We start from the raw sequence: 23,296 nt of genomic DNA on the forward strand, positions 1-23,296 counted from the left end.
CTGCACTCCGGAGAGGGGCAGGGCCTGGCGAAGGAATCTTCCAGGGCGGAGGCTGCCAGGCCACGAGAGGCCAGAGCGCAGCAACCCTGGCCTGGCACCAAAGGGGGCGAGCGGCCGCGCCCAGAGCGCAGAGGGACGCCCCTTACACTGACACACACGTACGGCGTGCGGCTGCAGACTCCCCCGGCCTCCCACCCTGGGCACCAGGGCATGGTTCTCCAGCACCTCTGCTGAGACGGCCCTGGGCCCTGCCGCCCTTGGCCCGGCCACAGAGCCTCAGCTGTTGTGGGGGCCCTGCCGCCGCCCTTGGCCCGGCCACGGCCTCAGCTGTTGTGGGGGCCCTGCCGCCGCCCTTGGCCCGGCCACGGCCTCAGCTGTTGTGGGGGCCCTGCCGCCGCCCTTGGCCCGGCCACGGCCTCAGCTGTTGTGGGGGCCCTGCCGCCCTCGGCCCGGCCACGGCCTCAGCTGTTGTGGGGGCCCTGCCGCCCTTGGCCCGGCCACGGCCTCAGCTGTTGTGGGGGCCCTGCCGCCCTCGGCCCGGCCACAGAGCCTCAGCTGTTGTGGGGGCCCTGCCGCCCTCGGCCCGGCCACGGCCTCAGCTGTTGTGGGGGCCCTGCCGCCCTCGGCCCGGCCACAGAGCCTCAGCTGTTGTGGGGGCCCTGCCGCCGCCCTTGGCCCGGCCACAGGGCCTCAGCTGTTGTGGGGGCCCTGCCGCCCTCGGCCCGGCCACGGCCTCAGCTGTTGTGGGGGCCCTGCCGCCCTCGGCCCGGCCACGGCCTCAGCTGTTGTGGGGGCCCTGCCGCCCTCGGCCCGGCCACAGAGCCTCAGCTGTTGTGGGGGTCCTGCCGCCGCCCTCGGCCCGGCCACGGCCTCAGCTGTTGTGGGGGCCCTGCCGCCCTCGGCCCGGCCACAGAGCCTCAGCTGTTGTGGGGGTCCTGCCGCCGCCCTCGGCCCGGCCATGGCCTCAGCTGTTGTGGGGGCCCTGCCGCCGCCCTTGGCCCGGCCACAGGGCCTCAGCTGTTGTGGGGGCCCTGCCGCCGCCCTTGGCCCGGCCACAGGGCCTCAGCTGTTCTGGGGGCCCTGCCGCCGCCTTTGGCCCGGCCACAGGGCCTCAGCTGTTCTGTGGGGGTCTCTGCAACAGCCACCCCCCATGGTCCTTTACCTAGAGGTTTGGGTATTGCGTGGGAGAAACTGAGGCACACCCAGCATGAGGAGAAACAATTGAGAATATTCCCACTTCCCCACAGCCCCCCAGGCTCTGCCCCATGCAGCTGCTGCTTGGAGGTGAGGGAGCTGAGCAGCGGCAGTGGGGCATGGCGCGGGGGCCCAGAGGGGTAGCGGGGAGGCGGTGCTGCGACCTGCAGTGGCACCTGCCTGAGCCTCGCTCTGTCTCTGCAGATTTCCTGCTGTGGATTAACCGCTCGGGCAGCGTCCTGCCTCTGGCCCACGTTCCTGCCGCCTGCAAGGCCTCCTGCGCCCGCCCCGGGCCGCCCAGCGTCCTGGCCCTCACCGCCGACTTGCAGGACTTCGCCCCCTTTGCCCCGGAGACGCCCAGCCGCCCCGCCAGCCCCCGGGAGAGCGACCTGGCGGGGCCCTTCCTGCCCGCGCTCTGCCCTGCCCCCGGGGGGCCCTGCTACCAGCCCCCACCGGATTACTGCAGCCTGGGCCAAGAGCACTCGCCGGAGAGCCAGGGCAGCCCCCCCGAGGGCCTGGCCCCCCCGCCGCCCGGCACGCCGGACTGCTCCCCCAGGGCCCCCGCCACGGCCGCCCTCTTCCACTTCCCCATCAGCAAGATCCTGGAGGAGGCGGAGGCTGCCACCGGCTGCCCGGGGCCCGAGGGCAGGGGCCAGCCGGCCCAGGAGGAGCGGGACGCGGGGAAGGGCCCGGCTGAGGACCCCTGTGCTCTGCCCAGCCCCAAGAGAGGCCTGAGCGAGGGGCTGCAGAGAGCGGAGGAGATTCAGAGGTACCAGGCCGGGGGGACTCTGGGCTCCCCTCTCGGTTCCCCTGCCCTGCCGGTGGCGTCCCTGGGCCCTGCCCCTGCCCTGCCGGCGGCGGCCCTGGGCCCTGCCCTGCCGGCGACGTCCCTGGGCCCTGCCCCTGCCCTGCCGGCGACGTCCCTGGGCCCTGCCCCTGCCCTGCCGGCGGCGTCCCTGGGCCCTGCCCCTGCCCTGCCGGCGGCGTCCCTGGGCCCTGCCCTGCCGGCGACGTCCCTGGGCCCTGCCCCTGCCCCTGCCGGCGGCGTCCCTGGGCCCTGCCCCTGCCCTGCCAGCGGCGTCCCTGGGCCCTGCCCCTGCCCTGCCGGCGGCGTCCCTGGGCCCTGCCCCTGCCCTGCCGGCGGCGTCCCTGGGCCCTGCCCTGCCGGCGACGTCCCTGGGCCCTGCCCCTGCCCTGCCGGCGGTGTCCCTGGGCCCTGCCCCTGCCCTGCCGGCGGCGGCCCTGGGCCCTGCCCCTGCCCTGCCGGCGACGTCCCTGGGCCCTGCCCCTGCCCTGCCGGCGGCGTCCCTGGGCCCTGCCCCTGCCCTGCCGGCGACGTCCCTGGGCCCTGCCCCTGCCCTGCCGGCGACGTCCCTGGGCCCTGCCCCTGCCCTGCCGGCGGCGTCCCTGGGCCCTGCCCTGCCGGCGGCGTCCCTGGGCCCTGCCCTGCCGGCGACGTCCCTGGGCCCTGCCCCTGCCCCTGCCGGCGGCGTCCCTGGGCCCTGCCCCTGCCCTGCCGGCGGCGTCCCTGGGCCCTGCCCTGCCGGCGACGTCCCTGGGCCCTGCCCCTGCCCTGCCGGCGGTGTCCCTGGGCCCTGCCCCTGCCCTGCCGGCGGCGGCCCTGGGCCCTGCCCTGCCGGCGACGTCCCTGGGCCCTGCCCCTGCCCTGCCGGCGACGTCCCTGGGCCCTGCCCCTGCCCTGCCGGCGGCGTCCCTGGGCCCTGCCCCTGCCCTGCCGGCGACGTCCCTGGGCCCTGCCCCTGCCCTGCCGGCGACGTCCCTGGGCCCTGCCCCTGCCCTGCCGGCGACGTCCCTGGGCCCTGCCCCTGCCCTGCCGGCGGCGTCCCTGGGCCCTGCCCCTGCCCTGCCGGCGGCGTCCCTGGGCCCTGCCCCTGCCCTGCCGGCGGCGTCCCTGGGCCCTGCCCCTGCCCTGCCGGCGACGTCCCTGGGCCCTGCCCCTGCCCTGCCGGCGACGTCCCTGGGCCCTGCCCCTGCCCTGCCGGCGACGTCCCTGGGCCCTGCCCCTGCCCTGCCGGCGGTGTCCCTGGGCCCTGCCCCTGCCCCTGCCCCTGCCGGCGGCGTCCCTGGGCCCTGCCCCTGCCCTGCCCTGCCGGCGGCGTCCCTGGGCCCTGCCCCTGCCCTGCCGGCGATGTCCCTGGGCCCTGCCCCTGCCCTGCCGGCGGCGTCCCTGGGCCCTGCCCCTGCCCTGCCGGCGGCGTCCCTGGGCCCTGCCCCTGCCCTGCCGGCAGTGCCCCTGGGCCCTGCCCCTGCCGGCGGCGTCCCTGGGCCCTGCCCCTGCCCCTGCCCTGCCGGCGGTGCCCCTGGGCCCTGCCCCTGCCGGCGGCGTCCCTGGGCCCTGCCCCTGCCCTGCCGGCGGTGCCCCTGGGCCCTGCCCCTGCCGGCGGCGTCCCTGGGCCCTGCCCCTGCCCTGCCCTGCCGGCGGTGTCCCTGGGCCCTGCCCCTGCCCTGCCGGCGGTGTCCCTGGGCCCTGCCCCTGCCCTGTGGGCGGTGTCCCTGGGCCCTGCCCTGCCGGCGACGTCCCTGGGCCCTGCCCCTGCCCTGTCGGCAGTGTCCCTGGGCCCTGCCCCTGCTGGCGGCGTCCCTGGGCCCTGCCCCTGCCCTGCCGGCGGCGTCCCTAGGCCCTGCCCCTGCCCTGCCGGCGGTGTCCCTGGGCCCTGCCCCTGCCCTGCCGGCAGCGTCCCTAGGCCCTGCCCCTGCCCTGTCGGCAGTGTCCCTGGGCCCTGCCCCTGCTGGCGGCGTCCCTGGGCCCTGCCCCTGCCCTGCCGGCGGCGTCCCTGGGCCCTGCCCCTGCCCTGCCGGCGGCGTCCCTGGGCCCTGCCCCTGCCCTGCCGGCGGCGTCCCTGGGCCCTGCCCCTGCCCCTGCCGGCGGCGTCCCTGGGCCCTGCCCCTGCCCCTGCCGGCGGCGTCCCTGGGCCCTGCCCCTGCCCTGCCGGCGGCGTCCCTGGGCCCTGCCCCGCCGGCGGTGCCCCTGGGCCCTGCCCCTGCCGGCGGCGTCCCTGGGCCCTGCCCCTGCCCCTGCCCTGCCGGCGGCGTCCCTGGGCCCTGCCCCTGCCCTGCCGGCAGTGTCCCTGGGCCCTGCCCCTGCCGGCGGTGTCCCTGGGCCCTGCCCCTGTCGGCGGCGTCCCTGGGCCCTGCCCCTGCCCCTGTCGGCGGCGTCCCTGGGCCCTGCCCCTGCCCTGCCGGCGGCGTCCCTGGGCCCTGCCCCTGCCCTGCCGGCGGCGTCCCTGGGCCCTGACCCTGCCCCTGCCGGCGGCGTCCCTGGGCCCTGCCCCTGCCCTGCCGGCGGCGTCCCTGGGCCCTGCCCCTGCCCTGCCGGCGGCGTCCCTGGGCCCTGCCCCTGCCCTGCCGGCGGCGTCCCTGGGCCCTGCCCCTGCCCCTGCCGGCGGCGTCCCTGGGCCCTGCCCCTGCCCTGCCGGCGGTGCCCCTGGGCCCTGCCCCTGCCCCTGCCGGCGGCGTCCCTGGGCCCTGCCCCTGCCCTGCCGGCGACGTCCCTGGGCCCTGCCCCTGCCCTGCCGGCGACGTCCCTGGGCCCTGCCCCTGCCCTGCCGGCGACGTCCCTGGGCCCTGCCCCTGCCCTGCCGGCGACGTCCCTGGGCCCTGCCCCTGCCCTGCCGGCGGCGTCCCTAGGCCCTGCCCCTGCCCTGCCGGCGGTGTCCCTGGGCCCTGCCCCTGCCCTGCCGGCAGCGTCCCTAGGCCCTGCCCCTGCCCTGTCGGCAGTGTCCCTGGGCCCTGCCCCTGCTGGCGGCGTCCCTGGGCCCTGCCCCTGCCCTGCCGGCGGCGTCCCTGGGCCCTGCCCCTGCCCTGCCGGCGGCGTCCCTGGGCCCTGCCCCTGCCCTGCCGGCGGCGTCCCTGGGCCCTGCCCCTGCCCCTGCCGGCGGCGTCCCTGGGCCCTGCCCCTGCCCCTGCCGGCGGCGTCCCTGGGCCCTGCCCCTGCCCTGCCGGCGGCGTCCCTGGGCCCTGCCCCGCCGGCGGTGCCCCTGGGCCCTGCCCCTGCCGGCGGCGTCCCTGGGCCCTGCCCCTGCCCCTGCCCTGCCGGCGGCGTCCCTGGGCCCTGCCCCTGCCCTGCCGGCAGTGTCCCTGGGCCCTGCCCCTGCCGGCGGTGTCCCTGGGCCCTGCCCCTGCCGGCGGTGTCCCTGGGCCCTGCCCCTGCCCCTGTCGGCGGCGTCCCTGGGCCCTGCCCCTGCCCTGCCGGCGGCGTCCCTGGGCCCTGCCCCTGCCCTGCCGGCGGCGTCCCTGGGCCCTGACCCTGCCGGCTGTCGCTGGCCTGTGGCCCTGCAGGGTGTCGGGGCAGAGTGAGCTCAGACTTGAGTTCAGCTTCCACGTTCGTGGGTCAAGTGGCCCGTGGGGCAGCTCCACCCTCCCCCGTGGCCGTGGGGTGATGCTGCCCCCGCCCGTGGGCTCTGGGTAATGCCCCGTCCTCCGCAGGGTGGTCCTGTCCGTCAACGACAAGTGGCATTACTGCCAGAACTCCGACATCCTGGTGGGCTCGCGAGCCATGCGGGACCGGCACTTGCAGCTGCTGGGCTACTGGCTGGTCCAGGTGAGTGGCCAGGCCGGGTCCCTCCCCGGTGGAGGGCGGGGAGTCCAGGGCTGTGCCCGAGGGAGCAGGGCCCGGTCGGTGCCCCCTTGTCTGGCTGGGCCGCGGTGCCGGGGGGTCTCGCCAGGCTCCGTGCTCTGGGGTGGTGCGGCAGGCAGGGAGCTGCTCTAGCCCCCGTTAGCCCTTCCCATCCCGTGTCCTCCAGGGCCAGGCAGCGCGGCGCTGGGCCTTTCCCCCGCCTGGGGCACCTCGCCGGCACCTGCTGCCCCGCTGCCTTGCAGAGCCCACAGCTGGCTTTCCGCTGGTGGTGCACATCCGCGCACGCTTCAGCGCACATGCACGTTTATTCCGCACGTTGGCACATTGTCCTCCGAGAACTGGTACTGCCCTGGCGACATCGCGTCAGGCCTTGCCTCCTCCCCCGGCCTGTCCCTCTGGCCTGCTGCCTCGCATGGCGCCCCCATCAAGCGCACGTCCTCTGCCTCGGCCAGCACATCAGAGCCAGGGGCGCCTGGGGATGGTGCACCGAGGCCAGAGGGAAGGAGGAGGTCGATCGCCCCCCCCCCGCTGCCTTCAGGGCACAAGGGGTCGCTCTTCCGCTCTCCTGCGCTGGGCCGGCCCCGCTGGAGCCTCGTGGCTTCTTCGAATGCGTCGAATGTTCGCTCGTTCCCGCTGCCTCTGACACCTCACTTCACCCCCTGCCTGGTCTGCCAGTGCCCGTCTCCCCGCGGCCGGGCTCCCGCTCTGCCTGACCTGCCAGTGCCCGTCTCCCCGCGGCCGGGCTCCCGCTCTGCCTGACCTGCCAGTGCCCATCTCCCCGCGGCCGGGCTCCCGCCCTGCCTGTGCCTGAGCCCGTCTCCCCGCGGCTGGGCTCCCGCCCTGCCTGTGCCTGTGCCCGTCTCCCCGCGGCCGGGCTCTCGCCCTGCCTGGCCTGTGCCCGTCTCCCCGCGGCCGGGCTCCCGCCCTGCCTGTGCCTGAGCCCGTCTCCCCGCGGCCGGGCTCCCGCTCTGCCTGGCCTGCCAGTGCCCGTCTCCCCGCAGCCGGGCTCCCGCTCTGCCTGGCCTGCCAGTGCCCGTCTCCCCGCGGCCGGGCTCTCGCCTGTCTCCTGGCCTGCCAGTGCCCGTCTCCCCGCGGCCGGGCTCCCGCTCTGCCTGGCCTGCCAGTGCCCGTCTCCCCGCGGCCGGGCTCTCGCCTGTCTCCTGGCCTGCCAGTGCCTGTGCCCGTCTCCCCGCGGCCGGGCTCTCGCCGTGTCTCCTGGCCTGCCAGTGCCCGTCTCCCCGCGTCCGGGCTCTCGCCTGTCTCCTGCCTGTGCCCGTCTCCCCGCGGCCGGGCTCTCGCCTGTCTCCTGGCCTGCCTGTGCCTGTGCCCGTCTCCCCGCGGCCGGGCTCTCGCCTGTCTCCTGGCCTGCCTGTGCCTGTGCCCGTCTCCCTGCGGCCGGGCTCTCGCCTGTCTCCTGCCTGTGCCCGTCTCCCCGCGGCCGGGCTCTCGCCTGTCTCCTAGCCTGCCTGTGCCTGTGCCCGTCTCCCCGCGGCCGGGCTCTCGCCGTGTCCCCTGCCTGTGCCTGTGCCCGTCTCCCCGCGGCCGGGCTCTCGCCGTGTCCCCTGCCTGTGCCTGTGCCTGTCTCCCCGCTGCCGGGCTCTCGCCGTGTCTCCTGCCTGTGCCTGTGCCCGTCTCCCCGCGGCCGGGCTCTCGCCTGTCTCCTGGCCTGCCTGTGCCTGTGCCCGTCTCCCCGCGGCCGGGCTCTCGCCATGTCTCCTGGCCTGCCTGTGCCCGTCACCCTGCGGCCGGGCTCTCGCCGTGTCTCCTGGCCTGCCTGTGCCTGTGCCCGTCTCCCCGCGGCCGGGCTCTCGCCGTGTCTCCTGGCCTGCCTGTGCCTGTCTCCCCGCGGCCGGGCTCTCGCCTGTCTCCTGGCCTGAGAGTGCCCGTCTCCCCGCGGCCGGGCTCTCGCCTGTCTCCTGCCCTGCCTGTGCCTGTGCCCGTCTCTCCGCGGCCGGGCTCTCGCCATGCCGCCTGTCTCCTGCCTGTGCCCGTCTCCCCGCGGCCGGGCTCTCGCCTGTCTCCTGGCCTGCCTGTGCCCGTCTCCCCGCGGCCGGGCTCTTGCCTGTCTCCTGCCCTGCCTGTGCCCGTCTCCCCGCGGCCGGGCTCTCACCGTGCCGCCTGTCTCCTGCCCTGCCTGTGCCCGTCTCCCCGCGGCCGGGCTCTCGCCGTGTCTCCTGGCTTGCCTGTGCCCGTCTCCCCGCGGCCGGGCTCTCGCCGTGTCTCCTGGCCTGCCTGTGCCCGTCTCCCCGCGGCCGGGCTCTCGCCGTTTCTCCTGGCCTGCCTGTGCCTCTGCCCGTCTCCCCGCGGCCGGGCTCTCACCGTGCCGCCTGTCTCCTACCTGTGCCCGTCTCTCCGCGGCCGGGCTCTCACCGTGCCGCCTGTCTCCTGCCCTGCCTGTGCCCGTCTCCCTGCGGCCGGGCTCTCACCATGCCGCCTGTCTCCTGCCTGTGCCCATCTCCCCGCGGCCGGGCTCTCACTGTGCCGCCTGTCTCTTGCCCTGCCTGTGCCCGTCTCCCCGCGGCCGGGCTCTCGCCTGTCTCCTGGCCTGCCTGTGCCCGTCTCCCCGCGGCCGGGCTCTCGCCTGTCTCCTGGCCTGCCTGTGCCCGTCTCCCCGAGGCCGGGCTCTCGCCTGTCTCCTGGCCTGCCTGTGCCCGTCACCCCGCGGCCGGGCTCTCGCCGTGTCTCCTGCCTGTGCCTGTGCCCGTCTCCCCGCGGCCGGGCTCTCGCCTGTCTCCTGGCCTGCCTGTGCCTGTGCCCGTCTCCCCGCAGCCGGGCTCTCGCCTGTCTCCTGGCCTGCCTGTGCCCGTCTCCCCGCGGCCGGGCTCTCGCCTGTCTCCTGGCCTGCCTGTGCCCGTCTCCCCGCGGCCAGGCTCTCGCCTGTCTCCTGGCCTGCCTGTGCCCGTCTCCCCGCGGCCGGGCTCTCGCCTGTCTCCTGGCCTGCCTGTGCCTGTGCCCGTCTCCCCGCGGCCGGGCTCTCGCCTGTCTCCTGGCCTGCCTGTGCCCGTCTCCCCGCGGCCAGGCTCTCGCCTGTCTCCTGGCCTGCCTGTGCCCGTCTCCCCGCGGCCGGGCTCTCGCCTGTCTCCTGGCCTGCCTGTGCCTGTGCCCGTCTCCCCGCGGCCGGGCTCTCGCCTGTCTCCTGGCCCGCCTGTGCCCGTCTCCCCGCGGCCGGGCTCTCGCCTGTCTCCTGGCCTGCCTGTGCCTGTGCCCGTCTCCCCGCAGCCGGGCTCTCGCCTGTCTCCTGGCCCGCCTGTGCCTGTGCCCGTCTCCCCGCGGCCGGGCTCTCGCCTGTCTCCTGGCCCGCCTGTGCCCGTCTCCCCGCAGCCGGGCTCTCGCCGTGTCTCCTGCACACGGGGGCGTTTGCTCTGCGGAAACCTCAGCCCCCCGCCCTGTCTCCTCCTGGGCCCCGAGCCTGGACTCTCCTCCCTCCCTCCCGACGATCATGTTCCCTCGTCCCTCTGGAGCAGGCCCCTCCCAAGACATCTCCCTTGTTCTTCCCCTTCTCCTCAGCCAGACGCTCTCGGCGGGTCTGTCTCCTCCGCTCTCCTCGGCCTCAGCCCCAGCCCCAGTGTGCGCCTCTTTATACAGCTCCTCCCTCCGCCCCCCCTGCGGCCTCCGGCCCCCCTGTGCCCCTGCGCCCCTGTGCCTCTATGCCCCTCTCCGCCCCCCGGTGCGCCCGGCCCCCCTGCGCCCCTGGCCCCCAGACTCTCTGCGCCCCCTGGCCCTCCTGCACCTCTGCACCCCCTGCGCCCGGCGCCAGCCTGTCATGGGGCGCTGCCTTAGGCTGAAGAGCCAGCGCCCAGGTGACCCCGCGGGCCTGGCTCCTGCGTGAGCGCAGCGGCCGGGCAACGCCTGGCGGAGAGCCGCTCTCCCAGCAGCCTGCGAACGTTTCCTTCCCCCGGCCACCCCGCAAGCCCCTCTCCTGTCCGGAGCCCGTGTTCTGCTCCCCTGCGGCCAGGCGTTCTCAGCACCCCTCTCCTGTCCGGAGCCCGTGTTCTGCTCCCCTGCGGCCAGGCGTTCTCAGCACCCCTCTCCTGTCCGGAGCCCGTATTCTGCGTCCCTGCGGCCAGGCGTTCTCAGCACCCCCCTCCTGTCTGGAGCCCGTGTTCTGCTCCCCTGCGGCCAGGCGTTCTCAGCGCCCCTCTCCTGTCTGGAGCCCGTGTTCTGCTCCCCTGCGGCCAGGCGTTCTCAGCACCCCCCTCCTGTCTGGAGCCCGTGTTCTGCTCCCCTGCGGCCAGGCGTTCTCAGCACCCCCCTCCTGTCCGCAGCCCGTGTTCTGCGTCCCTGCGGCCAGGCGTTCTCAGCACCCCCCTCCTGTCCGGAGCCCGTGTTCTGCTCCCCTGCGGCCAGGCGTTCTCAGCACCCCCCTCCTGTCTGGAGCCCGTGTTCTGCGTCCCTGCGGCCAGGCGTTCTCAGCACCCCCCTCCTGTCCGGAGCCCGTGTTCTGTGTCCCTGCGGCCAGGCGTTCTCAGCGCCCCTCTCCTGTCCGGAGCCCGTGTTCTGCGTCCCTGCGGCCAGGCGTTCTCAGCGCCCCTCTCCTATCCGGAGCCCGTGTTCTGCGTCCCCCTGCGGCCAGGCGTTCTCAGCACCCCTCTCCTGTCCGGAGCCCGTGTTCTGCGTCCCTGCGGCCAGGCGTTCTCAGCACCCCTCTCCTGTCCGGAGCCCGTGTTCTGCGTCCCCCTGCGGCCAGGCGTTCTCAGCACCCCTCTCCTGTCCGGAGCCCGTGTTCTGCGTCCCCCTGCGGCCAGGCGTTCTCAGCGCCCCTCTCCTGTCCGGAGCCCGTGTTCTGCGTCCCCCTGCGGCCAGGCGTTCTCTGCACCCCCCTCCTGTCCGGAGCCCGTGTTCTGCTCCCCTGCGGCCAGGCGTTCTCAGCACCCCCCTCCTGTCCGGAGCCCGTGTTCTGCTCCCCTGCGGCCAGGCGTTCTCAGCACCCCTCTCCTGTCCGGAGCCCGTGTTCTGCGTCCCTGCGGCCAGGCGTTCTCAGCACCCCCTCTCCTGTCCGGAGCCCGTGTTCTGCGTCCCTGCGGCCAGGCGTTCTCAGCACCCCTCTCCTGTCCGGAGCCCGTGTTCTGCTCCCCTGCAGCCAGGCGTTCTCAGCACCCCTCTCCTGTCCGGAGCCCGTGTTCTGCGTCCCCCTGCGGCCAGGCGTTCTCAGCACCCCCCTCCTGTCCGGAGCCCGTGTTCTGCGTCCCCCTGCGGCCAGGCGTTCTCAGCACCCCCCTCCTGTCCGGAGCCCGTGTTCTGCGTCCCTGCGGCCAGGCGTTCTCAGCAGCCCTCTCCTGTCCAGAGCCCGTGTTCTGCTCCCCTGCGGCCAGGCGTTCTCAGCACCCCCTCTCCTGTCCGGAGCCCGTGTTCTGCGTCCCTGCGGCCAGGCGTTCTCAGCACCCCTCTCCTGTCCGGAGCCCGTGTTCTGCTCCCCTGCGGCCAAGCGTTCTCAGCACCCCTCTCCTGTCCGGAGCCCGTGTTCTGCTCCCCTGCGGCCAGGCGTTCTCAGCACCCCCCTCCTGTCCGGAGCCCGTGTTCTGCGTCCCCCTGCGGCCAGGCGTTCTCAGCACCCCTCTCCTGTCCGGAGCCCGTGTTCTGCTCCCCTGCGGCCAAGCGTTCTCAGCACCACCCTCCTGTCCGGAGCCCGTGTTCTGCGTCCCCCTGCGGCCAGGCGTTCTCAGCACCCCCCTCCTGTCCGCAGCCCGTGTTCTGCGTCCCTGCGGCCAGGCGTTCTCAGCAGCCCCTCTCCTCTCCGGAGCCCGTGTTCTGCGTCCCCCTGCGGCCAGGCGTTCTCAGCACCCCCCTCCTGTCCGGAGCCCGTGTTCTGCGTCCCCCTGCGGCCAGGCGTTCTCAGCACCCCTCTCCTGTCCGGAGCCCGTATTCTGCGTCCCTGCGGCCAGGCGTTCTCAGCACCCCCCTCCTGTCTGGAGCCCGTGTTCTGCTCCCCTGCGGCCAGGCGTTCTCAGCACCCCCGCTCCTGTCCGGAGCCCGTGTTCTGCTCCCCTGCGGCCAGGCGTTCTCAGCACCCCCCTCCTGTCCGGAGCCCGTGTTCTGCGTCCCCCTGCGGCCAGGCGTTCTCAGCGCCCCTCTCCTGTCCGGAGCCCGTGTTCTGCGTCCCTGCGGCCAGGCGTTCTCAGCACCCCTCTCCTGTCCGGAGCCCGTGTTCTGCTCGCCTCTGCCCAGGCGTTCTCAGCACCCCCCTCCTGTCCGGAGCCCGTGATCTGCTCCCCTGCGGCCAGGCGTTCTCAGCACCCCCCTCCTGTCCGGAGCCCGTGTTCTGCGTCCCTGCGGCCCGGCGTTCTCAGCAACCCCCTCCTGTCCGGAGCCCGTGTTCTGCTCCCCTGCGGCCAGGCGTTCTCAGCAGCCCCTCTCCTGTCCGGAGCCCGGGTTCTGCGTCCCCCTGCGGCCAGGCGTTCTCAGCAGCCCCTCTCCTGTCCGGAGCCCGGGTTCTGCGTCCCCCTGCGGCCAGGCGTTCTCAGCACCCCCCTCCTGTCCGGAGCCCGTGTTCTGCGTCCCTGCGGCCAGGCGTTCTCAGCACCCCCCTCCTGTCCGGAGCCCGTGTTCTGCGTCCCTGCGGCCAGGCGTTCTCAGCACCCCCCTCCTGTCCGGAGCCCGTGTTCTGCTCGCCTGCGGCCAGGCGTTCTCAGCACCCCTCTCCTGTCCGGAGCCCGTGTTCTGCTCCCCTGCAGCCAGGCGTTCTCAGCACCCCTCTCCTGTCCGGAGCCCGTGTTCTGCGTCCCCCTGCGGCCAGGCGTTCTCAGCACCCCCCTCCTGTCCGGAGCCCGTGTTCTGCTCGCCTGCGGCCAGGCGTTCTCAGCACCCCCCTTCTGTCCGGAGCCCGTGTTCTGCGTCCCTGCGGCCAGGCGTTCTCAGCACCCCCTCTCCTGTCCGGAGCCCATGTTCTGCGTCCCCCTGCGGCCAGACGTTCTCAGCACCCCCCTCCTGTCCGGAGCCCGTGTTCTGCTCCCCTGCGGCCAGGCGTTCTCAGCACCCCCCTCCTGTCTGGAGCCCGTGTTCTGCGTCCCTGCGGCCAGGCGTTCTCAGCACCCCTCTCCTGTCCGGAGCCCGTGTTCTCCGTCCCTGCGGCCAGGCGTTCTCAGCACCCCTCTCCTGTCCGGAGCCCGTGTTCTCCGTCCCTGCGGCCAGGTGTTCTCAGCACCCCCCTCCTGTCCGGAGCCCGTGTTCTGTGTCCCTGCGGCCAGGCGTTCTCAGCGCCCCTCTCCTGTCGGGAGCCCGTGTTCTGCGTCCCCCTGCGGCCAGGCGTTCTCAGCACCCCTCTCCTGTCCGGAGCCCGTGTTCTGCGTCCCCCTGCGGCCAGGCGTTCTCAGCGCCCCTCTCCTGTCCGGAGCCCGTGTTCTGCGTCCCCCTGCGGCCAGGCGTTCTCAGCACCCCTCTCCTGTCCGGAGCCCGTGTTCTGCGTCCCTGCGGCCAGGCGTTCTCAGCACCCCCTCTCCTGTCCGGAGCCCGTGTTCTGCGTCCCTGCGGCAGGCGTTCTCAGCACCCCTCTCCTGTCCGGAGCCCGTGTTCTGCTCCCCTGCGGCCAGGCGTTCTCAGCACCCCCCTCCTGTCCGGAGCCCGTGTTCTGCGTCCCCCTGCGGCCAGGCGTTCTCAGCACCCCCCTCCTGTCCGCAGCCCGTGTTCTGCGTCCCTGCGGCCAGGCGTTCTCAGCAGCCCCTCTCCTGTCCGGAGCCCGTGTTCTGCGTCCCCTGCGGCCAGGCGTTCTCAGCACCCCTCTCCTGTCCGGAGCCCGTGTTCTGCTCCCCTGCGGCCAGGCGTTCTCAGCACCCCCCTCCTGTCCGGAGCCCGTGTTCTGCGTCCCTGCGGCCAGGCGTTCTCAGCACCCCCCTCCTGTCCGGAGCCCGTGTTCTGCTCCCCTGCGGCCAGGCGTTCTCAGCAGCCCCTCTCCTGTCCGGAGCCCGGGTTCTGCGTCCCCCTGCGGCCAGGCGTTCTCAGCACCCCCCTCCTGTCCGGAGCCCGTGTTCTGCTCGCCTGCGGCCAGGCGTTCTCAGCACCCCCCTTCTGTCCGGAGCCCGTGTTCTGCGTCCCTGCGGCCAGGCGTTCTCAGCACCCCCTCTCCTGTCCGGAGCCCGTGTTCTGCGTCCCCCTGCGGCCAGGCGTTCTCAGCACCCCCCTCCTGTCCGGAGCCCGTGTTCTGCTCCCCTGCGGCCAGGCATTCTCAGCACCCCCCTCCTGTCTGGAGCCCGTGTTCTGCGTCCCTGCGGCCAGGCGTTCTCAGCACCCCTCTCCTGTCCGGAGCCCGTGTTCTCCGTCCCTGCGGCCAGGCGTTCTCAGCACCCCTCTCCTGTCCGGAGCCCGTGTTCTCCGTCCCTGCGGCCAGGCGTTCTCAGCACCCCCCTCCTGTCTGGAGCCCGTGTTCTGCGTCCCTGCGGCCAGGCGTTCTCAGCACCCCTCTCCTGTCCGGAGCCCGTGTTCTCCGTCCCTGCGGCCAGGCGTTCTCAGCACCCCTCTCCTGTCCGGAGCCCGTGTTCTGCGTCCCTGCGGCCAGGCGTTCTCAGCACCCCCCTCCTGTCCGGAGCCCGTGTTCTGCGTCCCCCTGCGGCCAGGCGTTCTCAGCACCCCTCTCCTGTCCGGAGCCCGTGTTCTGCGTCCCCCTGCGGCCAGGCGTTCTCAGTGCCCCTCTCCTGTCCGGAGCCCGTGTTCTGCGTCCCCCTGCGGCCAGGCGTTCTCAGCACCCCTCTCCTGTCCGGAGCCCGTGTTCTGCGTCCCTGCAGCCAGGCGTTCTCAGCAGCCCCTCTCCTGTCCGGAGCCTGTGTTCTGCTCCCCTGCGGCCAGGCGTTCTCAGCACCCCCTCTCCTGTCCGGAGCCCGTGTTCTGCGTCCCTGCGGCCAGGCGTTCTCAGCACCCCTCTCCTGTCCGGAGCCCGTGTTCTGCTCCCCTGCGGCCAAGCGTTCTCAGCACCCCCCTCCTGTCCGGAGCCCGTGTTCTGCGTCCCCCTGCGGCCAGGCGTTCTCAGCACCCCCCTCCTGTCCGGAGCCCGTGTTCTGCGTCCCCCTGCGGCCAGGCGTTCTCAGCACCCCTCTCCTGTCCGGAGCCCGTGTTCTGCGTCCCTGCGGCCAGGCGTTCTCAGCGCCCCTCTCCTGTCCGGAGCCCGTGTTCTGCTCCCCTGCGGCCAGGCGTTCTCAGCACCCCTCTCCTGTCCGGAGCCCGTGTTCTGCGTCCCTGCGGCCAGGCGTTCTCAGCACCCCCCTCCTGTCCGGAGCCCGTGTTCTGCGTCCCTGCGGCCAGTCGTTCTCAGCACCCCCCTCCTGTCTGGTGCCCGTGTTCTGCTCCCCTGCGGCCAGGCGTTCTCAGCACCCCTCTCCTGTCCGGAGCCCGTGTTCTGCGTCCCTGCGGCCAGTCGTTCTCAGCAGCCCCCTCCTGTCTGGAGCCCGTGTTCTGCTCCCCTGCGGCCAGGCGTTCTCAGCACCCCCCTCCTGTCCGGAGCCCGTGTTCTGCTCCCCTGCGGCCAGGCGTTCTCAGCACCCCTCTCCTGTCTGGAGCCCGTGTTCTGCTCCCCTGCGGCCAGGCGTTCTCAGCAGCCCCTCTCCTGTCCGGAGCCCGTGTTCTGCGTCCCTGCGGCCAGGCGTTCTCAGCACCTCCCTCCTGTCCGGAGCCCGTGTTCTGCTCCCCTGCGGCCAGGCGTTCTCAGCACCCCTCTCCTGTCCGGAGCCCGTGTTCTGCGTCCCTGCGGCCAGGCGTTCTCAGCACCCCCCTCCTGTCCGGAGCCCGTGTTCTGCGTCCCCCTGCGGCCAGGCGTTCTCAGCAGCCCTCTCCTGTCCGGAGCCCGTGTTCTGCTCCCCTGCGGCCAGGCGTTCTCAGCACCTCTCCTGTCCGGAGCCCTTGTTCTGTTCCCCTGCAGCCAGGCGTTCTCAGCACCCCTCTCCTGTCCGGAGCCCGTGTTCTGCGTCCCTGCGGCCAGGCGTTCTCAGCACCCCCCTCCTGTCCGGAGCCCGTGTTCTGCGTCCCTGCGGCCAGGCGTTCTCAGCACCCGCTCTCCTGTCCGGAGCCCGTGTTCTGCGTCCCTGCGGCCAGGCGTTCTCAGCACCCCCCTCCTGTCCGGAGCCCGTGTTCTGCGTCCCTGCGGCCAGGCGTTCTCAGCACCCCTCTCCTGTCCGGAGCCCGTGTTCTGCTCCCTGCGGCCAGGCGTTCTCAGCACCCCTCTCCTGTCCGGAGCCCGTGTTCTGCGTCCCTGCGGCCAGGCGTTCTCAGCACCCCTCTCCTGTCCGGAGCCCGTGTTCTGCTCCCCTGCGGCCAGGTGTTCTCAGCACCCCCCTCCTGTCCGGAGCCCGTGTTCTGCTCCCCTGCGGCCAGGCGTTCTCAGCACCCCTCTCCTGTCCGGAGCCCGTGTTCTGCTCCCCTGCGGCCAGGCGTTCTCAGCACCCGCTCTCCTGTCCTGAGCCCGTGTTCTGCGTCCCTGCGGCCAGGCGTTCTCAGCACCCCCCTCCTGTCCGGAGCCCGTGTTCTGCGTCCCTGCGGCCAGGCGTTCTCAGCACCCCCCTCCTGTCCGGAGCCCGTGTTCTGCGTCCCTGCGGCCAGGCGTTCTCAGCACCCCCCTCCTGTCCGGAGCCCGTGTTCTGCGTCCCTGCGGCCAGGCGTTCTCAGCACCCCCCTCCTGTCCGGAGCCCGTGTTCTGGGCCCCAGAGTCGCTCACCGAGGTGCCGGCTTGAGCCTTTGGCGAGGGCCTTGCCGCAGGCTTTCTGGGACTCTCGCTCACGGCGTCCACCGTCCCTCAGAGCTGCGCTGGGTCGGCGGGGCAGGTTCCCCCGTGCAGCAGCCATGGGACTCCCCCGGCGACGGCGGTTCGTCTGCGTGGCTGACCGTTCCGTCCTTCGCTGGCTGTACCCGGATTGCCCAGGAGCAGATCCAGGCGAACTGGCCCGTAAGCGCCAGCATCGTCTCTCCGGGCCTCACGCGAGTTACCGTCCAGTTGTTTGGAGGAGAGGCTGGGTTAAATGACCCTGCAGCACCCCAGAGACTCACCAACATCGGCACCGTGGGCGCAGCTTGGTTTCAGGGCAGTGGAGTTAAGGGGCCCAGGGTCCAACCAGTCGCAGGGGGTGGGGAGGGAAAGAGCAGGAAATCCCTTGGCCCGTCGAGCGCCGTGCTAACCGGGGCTGCGCGAGCGGCTGGAAGGGCTCGGCCTGGGCTCTCTTCGGGCTGGGATGTAGCGGCCCCTCCAGGCCAGGGCCTCGTGAAGCCTCGATTCCAGGGCTCCCACAGCTTCTCTGCGGCCGGTCCTAGGCAGCAGCTCTGCACTCTCACGGCTGCCTCGTTCCCAAGCCTCCGCTAATGGCGCCTCCGTCTGGGCCGCCCCTGGGGCTGTCGCCTGCCCAGACTGGCCCCGCGGGGTGGGGGTCTCCCTTGACCATTGACACCGAGGCAAGAGTCCGCGGTCGCCTGGAGTCTCCTTCGGCGCCTCGACCCTCCCGTGGCCCCGGTTGTTGAGCAGCTGCCTGTGTCTGGGCTCAAGCCGGTGTTTGGTCTGTGTCTCTGCTCTCCACATGCCTTCCTGGCCTCCCTCATTATATTCTTCCGCTTGGTTTGCCAGGGTCCCGCGCCTTCCTCGCTAGGCTTGCACGGCCACGTCCTAACTAGCGCCCGCCGCCGCCGAGGGCGCATCCGCACGGCGCTTTAACGGTTCCGGCGGGCCCCTCTCGTGGCGCCTGGAACGCGTCCGTGCTGCTTGCAGGGGCTCTGCGCCTTTTCCTTTCTGCTTCACGAGGCCCCTCGTGCGGGGTCGCTCCCCTTCTGACGGTCAGCGCCCCACAGGGTGTCCCGGGGCGTCCTAGTCTGGGCAGCTTCCCGGAGCAGAAGAGTTTGTATGTGCACCAGGGCACCCCTGCGGGACACAAGCCTGCCCTGCTGGGGTGCCCGGCTGCTCACGCGCCCGCCGCACAGGGCACCCTGATTGTGATCAGTGTTACCAGTGGCCCAGCTGTGCTCACCTCCTGGTGTGATGGTGCAGGGGGACCCCCGGTCCTGCACCCCGGAGCAGCCAGAACAGGCCCCGCTGGCCGGTAGAACAGGGGGGTCGTCGCTCCTCCGGGTACAGCCCAGCACAGACGTGTGTGGCTCCAGGAGTGAGGGGCAGGATCCTCAGGCCCCTTGGGGAAGGGGGATCCCCCCATGACCCTCAGGTCTCAGCTTAGGCTCTTCCCTTCATGGTGTCCAGCCAGCCACTGCCTCGCTCTCCGACCCTGCCCCCCAGCCAGGGGCCGTCCCCCTCCCTCCCTTTGTCTGCCCGGGAAGAGCCTTGTTCCCTGCTGTGACATAGTGGGGGTTCCTTGCTGGGTCTGTGGGCGACCTTTGCTGTCTGTAGCACCACCCAGCAGGGCAGGGGGGGAGTCACTATGCAAAGGGGGCTCCAAACCTGTCTGACCAGCCACCCCCCAGGGAGAGAAACAAAGGAAGGGAATGCTGCCCTGGCTGGGGGCAGAGCTGGAGAAGGATTAGTTAGTTTCTGTCTGGGAAGCAGGAGAGAAGGAGCTGGGGAGGGGCTGCGATTGTAGGGCCCAGCCACCCCCATCCCTAGGGGGGCACTGAGGCCTCTTAGCCCCAGTTCCTGTGACCAGATTGCATCTGTGCTGTGCTGTATCCTGGAGAGGCAATAAACTCCCTCTGTTCTACCGGCTGGGGGAGTCTGTGCATGCCACTGCGGGGTGCAGGAGGCGGGGGAACCCCAGGCTGAGACGGGGTGTCTGGGCCAATCCCCGTGTGGGTGAGTCCGTGGGAATCGCACAGCCCAGCGCAGGGGACCCGGGCACAGAGCAGACACCTCCCCCCCTCCCCCGCTACGGCCCAGCTGGCGAGACTTGCGCTCCGCTCAGGACCAGGTGGAGACTTGCCTCTCGTGGGAGCCAGGGCGGTTGAAGGTGTCGCCCGTGTTCTCTGGCGGTGCGGGGTGTGACCGACCGGGCCGTGTCTGGGCACAGCTTAGGGCGTCCGCTCAGGGCGAATTGCTCAAATCCGGGGCTCCTTACAGCCCCCGACTGGTGACCTCTCACACAGGCCACAAACCAGTCTCACAGAGCGCTTCAGCTGCCTGCCTGAAGCCTCCCGAGCAAAACCCCTCCGACACCCCAGCAATATCCGTGCCCCAGATGGCCCCGGGCCTATACACGGGTGGGGGGTCCTAGCACCCAATCCCACCTACCCCGAACAAGTTCTGTCCGGTTCCAAGGAACCAGCCACAGATCCCTGGTCAATTTACCCTCTGGATCTTACCCACAAATCACGCTGGGCCAATCCTTTAGAATCTATATCTAAAGGTTTATTATTACAAGAAAGAAAAGCCTGAGAGTAAGGTTATTAAAGTACAGTACGTTACATGCACCGAATCTCCCAGTCCTCGATGCAGGCTCTAGCAGAGATGTTGCAGCTGCTGGTTTAAAAGTTCTTATTGCACATCCTACGATCAGGATGGGTTCACAGGTCTTCCAGGCTCTTCAATCCCTGCAGTGCTGCCTCTGGGATGAAGTGCTGAGCTGAGAACAAAATGGCATCGACCACATGGCCTCTTTATACCCCTTCCTGGCCTCCTCTGGTCTCAGCCGGTCACCTGGTCCTCAGCCTCTCTCTGCTGGCAGCCCTTGGGTCTCCGCCCTCCTGCTTTAGGTGTGTCTTTGGGCCATCAAGGGCCATTGTTCCACAGGGCTTTGCTACTCAGCCTGTCCATAGCCATGCTCAACCACATTCACAGAAATATTCAGCTTCCACACAGATTACAGATTCCTACCTACACACACAGACATTATACACTCACACAAACAGTGTACACAGGATCAGAAAACAACAAGCTCCCATTCAATACCCCACATGGCTCCCTTTTATACCAATTTCTGGGGCCAACACCCCCCCCTCCAGGGGTGCAGCAGCGATCTGGCTGCTTCCCTCCAATTCGGTCATGTGACACGGGGCAGCAGAGATCTCCCGTCCTGGGCCTCTCTCCTTCCCCTGAGCATTGGCCCGTCACCACCCTGGGGGCCGGGGGGCCCGTGGGAGTCCTAGCCAGGGAGGCTCTGTGGGACGGGGATTCTGCGTGTTCTTTCACGCCTTGCGCCGCTCCCCCACCAGCACCACCTTCCCGAGATTCGGCACCCTGGGGTGCCCACGTCCCGCTGCCCATCCTCATGCCACCGAGGGTCCTTCCCGCCTGCTGGAGCGCTAGCCCCTGGAGCCAGCGCTCCCGCTAGACCCAGGTGCGGTGCGTAAGCACTTCCAGATCTGCCGCGACCTGGCCTGACTGCACGGGGCTCTTTGAACACCAGGCCTGGCCCTGGGCTCAGCGCCTTCCACCCTCACCTCTGTTAATAGACCCTGTGCCCGCCGCACCCCTCGGCTCCCCTGCCAGCATCTGCCCCCATGCGGCTTAGGTGGGGCTCCCCCAGCCCCGAAGTGTCCCCAAGACATCGAAACCCCTCCCCCATCGTCTCCTCCGCGCACTGAGGCTGCCGACGCTCCCGTAGTCGTCCTGGATTTCAGTCTCGTTCCTAGCAGCCGCAATGTGGCCTGCACGTCGTGTCTGCTGCCCTTCCCTGCGTCACTGGTACCTGCCTGCACCACGACCGCCGGCCCCTCCCCAGCACTGCACGTACGTCTGTCTAGATGCCTCGACAGACCCGCAACCAGGCAGGCCAGTCGCCGTCCCGTTCTCCCCGCCATCGCACACCCAGCTGTCTGCTTCTAGTGATCGACTCCCCCATTACTCACGCCTGCCTCTTCCCCCGGATACGTATCCTCAGCGCGAGAGGATCCCACAGCATCCTCTGGCCGGAGGGTCCAGCTACGGGCTCGCTCCTCTCTGCTCCCGTTGACTGCTCTCCTTCCCCGTCTGTGTGCCCTGAGCGCCTCCTGGCCGGCCCCTGAGGGCCGGGAGCTCCTCGCACCGAATGCACCGCTACGCCGCAGCCCCCCGGCAGGTCGTGATGCATGCTGCACTGGGTGCAATGAGCTGGACACCCCACGCCGCTCGCTCCTCTGCAGTTCTGTCAATCATCAGCCACTGCCAGCTCCTGGCAGACAGAGGCTAGCGCACCAGACCACTGGGCTGCGTCCCTGCCCCTCTGAGCTCTGTGCCTTTTGATGGGCCTGTCCTAGAGGAACTTCTCTAATACTTGTTAACCCAGTTCTGCTTCAGCGTCCCCCAGCAAGGAGTTCCACAGGTTGTATGAAGAAAAACTGCCTTTTGTTTGTTTTAAACCTGCTGCCTGTTAATGTCATTTGGTGACCCCTAGTTCTTATATTGCGGGAGCAAGTCAATCACTTTTCCTTAGTCACTTTCTCTACACCAGTCCTGATTTTATAGACCTCTCTCCTGTCCCCCCAGTCTCCTCTTTGCGAAGGTGAACAGACCCCGTCTCTCTCCCATTCCCTCATCATCGTTGTTGCCTTTCTCGGAACCTTTTCCAACCCTACCACAACTTTTTTGAGATGGGGCAAGCAGACCCGCCCCGGCATTCAAGATGTGGGCATCCCGTGGATTTCGACAGGCTGCATGGGATTTCTGGGTTATCTGTCGCTTTCCCAGTGGTTCTGGGTACTGTTAGCCCCCCTGCGGCGCATGGCGTGGCAGAATTCAGACAGCTCGGCACAATGGCTCCCAGATCTCGCTCTTGAGGGGCAACAGCTAACGCCAACCCCCGGTCTGTGCACAGCTGGGACCGCGCCGACCCCCCGGTCTGTGCACAGCTGGGATCGCGCCGACCCCCCCGGTCTGAGCACAACTGGGACCGCGCCGACCCCCCGGTCTGAGCACATCTGGGACCGCGCCGACCCCCCGGTCTGTGCACAGCTGGGACCGCGCCGACCCCCCGGTCTGTGCACAGCTGGGACCTCGCCGACCCCCCGGTCTGTGCACAGCTGGGACCGCGCCGACCCCCCGGTCTGTGCACGGCTGGGACCGCGCCGACCCCCCGGTCTGTGCACAGCTGGGACCGCGCCGACCCCCCGGTCTGAGCACAGCTGGGACCGCGCCGACCCCCCGGTCTGTGCACAGCTGGGACCGCGCCGACCCCCCCGGTCTGTGCACAGCTGGGACCGCGCCGACCCCCCGGTCTGTGCACAGCTGGGACCGCGCCGACCCCCCGGTCTGAGCACAGCTGGGACCGCGCCGACCCCCCGGTCTGAGCACAGCTGGGACCGCGCCGACCCCCCGGTCTGAGCACAGCTGGGACCGCGCCGACCCCCCGGTCTGTGCACAGCTGGGACCGCGCCGAGCCCCCGGTCTGTGCACAGCTGGGACCGCGCCGACCCCCCGGTCTGTGCACAGCTGGGACCGCGCCGACCCCCCGGTCTGTGCACAGCTGGGACCGCGCCGACCCCCCGGTCTGTGCACAGCTGGGACCGCGCCGACCCCCCGGTCTGTGCACAGCTGGGACCGCGCCGACCCCCCGGTCTGTGCACAGCTGGGACCGCGCCGACCCCCCGGTCTGAGCACAGCTGGGACCGCGCCGACCCCCCCCGGTCTGTGCACAGCTGGGACCGCGCCGACCCCCCCCGGTCTGTGCACAGCTGGGACCGCGCCGACCCCCCCCGGTCTGTGCACAGCTGGGACCGCGCCGACCCCCCGGTCTGAGCACAGCTGGGACCGCGCCGACCCCCCCGGTCTGAGCACAGCTGGGACCGCGCCGACCTCCCGGTCTGTGCACAGCTGGGACCGCGCCGACCCCCCCGGTCTGAGCACAGCTGGGACCGCGCCGACCCCCCGGTCTGAGCACAGCTGGGACCGCGCCGACCCCCCGGTCTGAGCACAGCTGGGACCGCGCCGACCCCCCGGTCTGTGCACAGCTGGGACCGCGCCGACCCCCCGGTCTGTGCACAGCTGGGACCGCGCCGACCGCCCGGTCTGTGCACAGCTGGGACCGCGCCGACCCCCCCCGGTCTGTGCACGGCTGGGACCGCGCCGACCCCCCCGGTCTGTGCACGGCTGGGATCGCGCCGACCCCCCCGGTCTGTGCACGGCTGGGATCGCGCCGACCCCCCGGTCTGTGCACGGCTGGGACCGCGCCGACCCCCCCGGTCTGTGCACGGCTGGGATCGCGCCGACCCCCCCGGTCTGTGCACGGCTGGGATCGCGCCGACCCCCCGGTCTGAGCACAGCTGGGACCGCGCCGACCCCCCGGTCTGAGCACAGCTGGGACCGCGCCGAGCCCCCGGTCTGTGCACAGCTGGGACCCGCGCCGACCCCCCGGTCTGTGCACAGCTGGGACCGCGCCGACCCCCCGGTCTGTGCACAGCTGGGACCGCGCCGACCCCCCGGTCTGTGCACAGCTGGGACCGCGCCGACCCCCCGGTCTGAGCACAGCTGGGACCGCGCCGAGCCCCCGGTCTGTGCACAGCTGGGACCCGCGCCGACCCCCCGGTCTGTGCACAGCTGGGACCGCGCCGACCCCCCGGTCTGTGCACAGCTGGGACCGTGCCGACCCCCCGGTCTGTGCACAGCTGGGATCGCGCCGACCCCCCCGGTGTGAGCACAGCTGGGACCGCGCCGACCCCCCGGTCTGTGCACAGCTGGGACCCGCGCCG

General features: G+C 72.0%; 1 protein-coding gene across 2 annotated transcripts in view; it reads left to right on the plus strand.

The window, feature by feature from the left end:
* FASTK (Fas activated serine/threonine kinase) overlaps positions 1-23,296 on the plus strand; it is a 61,691-nt gene that overhangs the window by 37,181 nt on the left and 1,214 nt on the right. For both annotated transcript variants that reach the window (XM_075918701.1, XM_075918702.1), the window contains 2 exons: positions 1,399-1,963; positions 5,641-5,755. In XM_075918701.1, coding sequence (XP_075774816.1) covers positions 1,399-1,963; positions 5,641-5,755 — 680 coding nt within the window. The remainder of the gene's footprint in view (positions 1-1,398; positions 1,964-5,640; positions 5,756-23,296) is intronic.

This window comes from Pelodiscus sinensis, unplaced genomic scaffold (genome assembly GCF_049634645.1).
Source record: "Pelodiscus sinensis isolate JC-2024 unplaced genomic scaffold, ASM4963464v1 ctg210, whole genome shotgun sequence".
Classification (NCBI taxonomy): Eukaryota; Metazoa; Chordata; order Testudines; family Trionychidae; genus Pelodiscus; species Pelodiscus sinensis.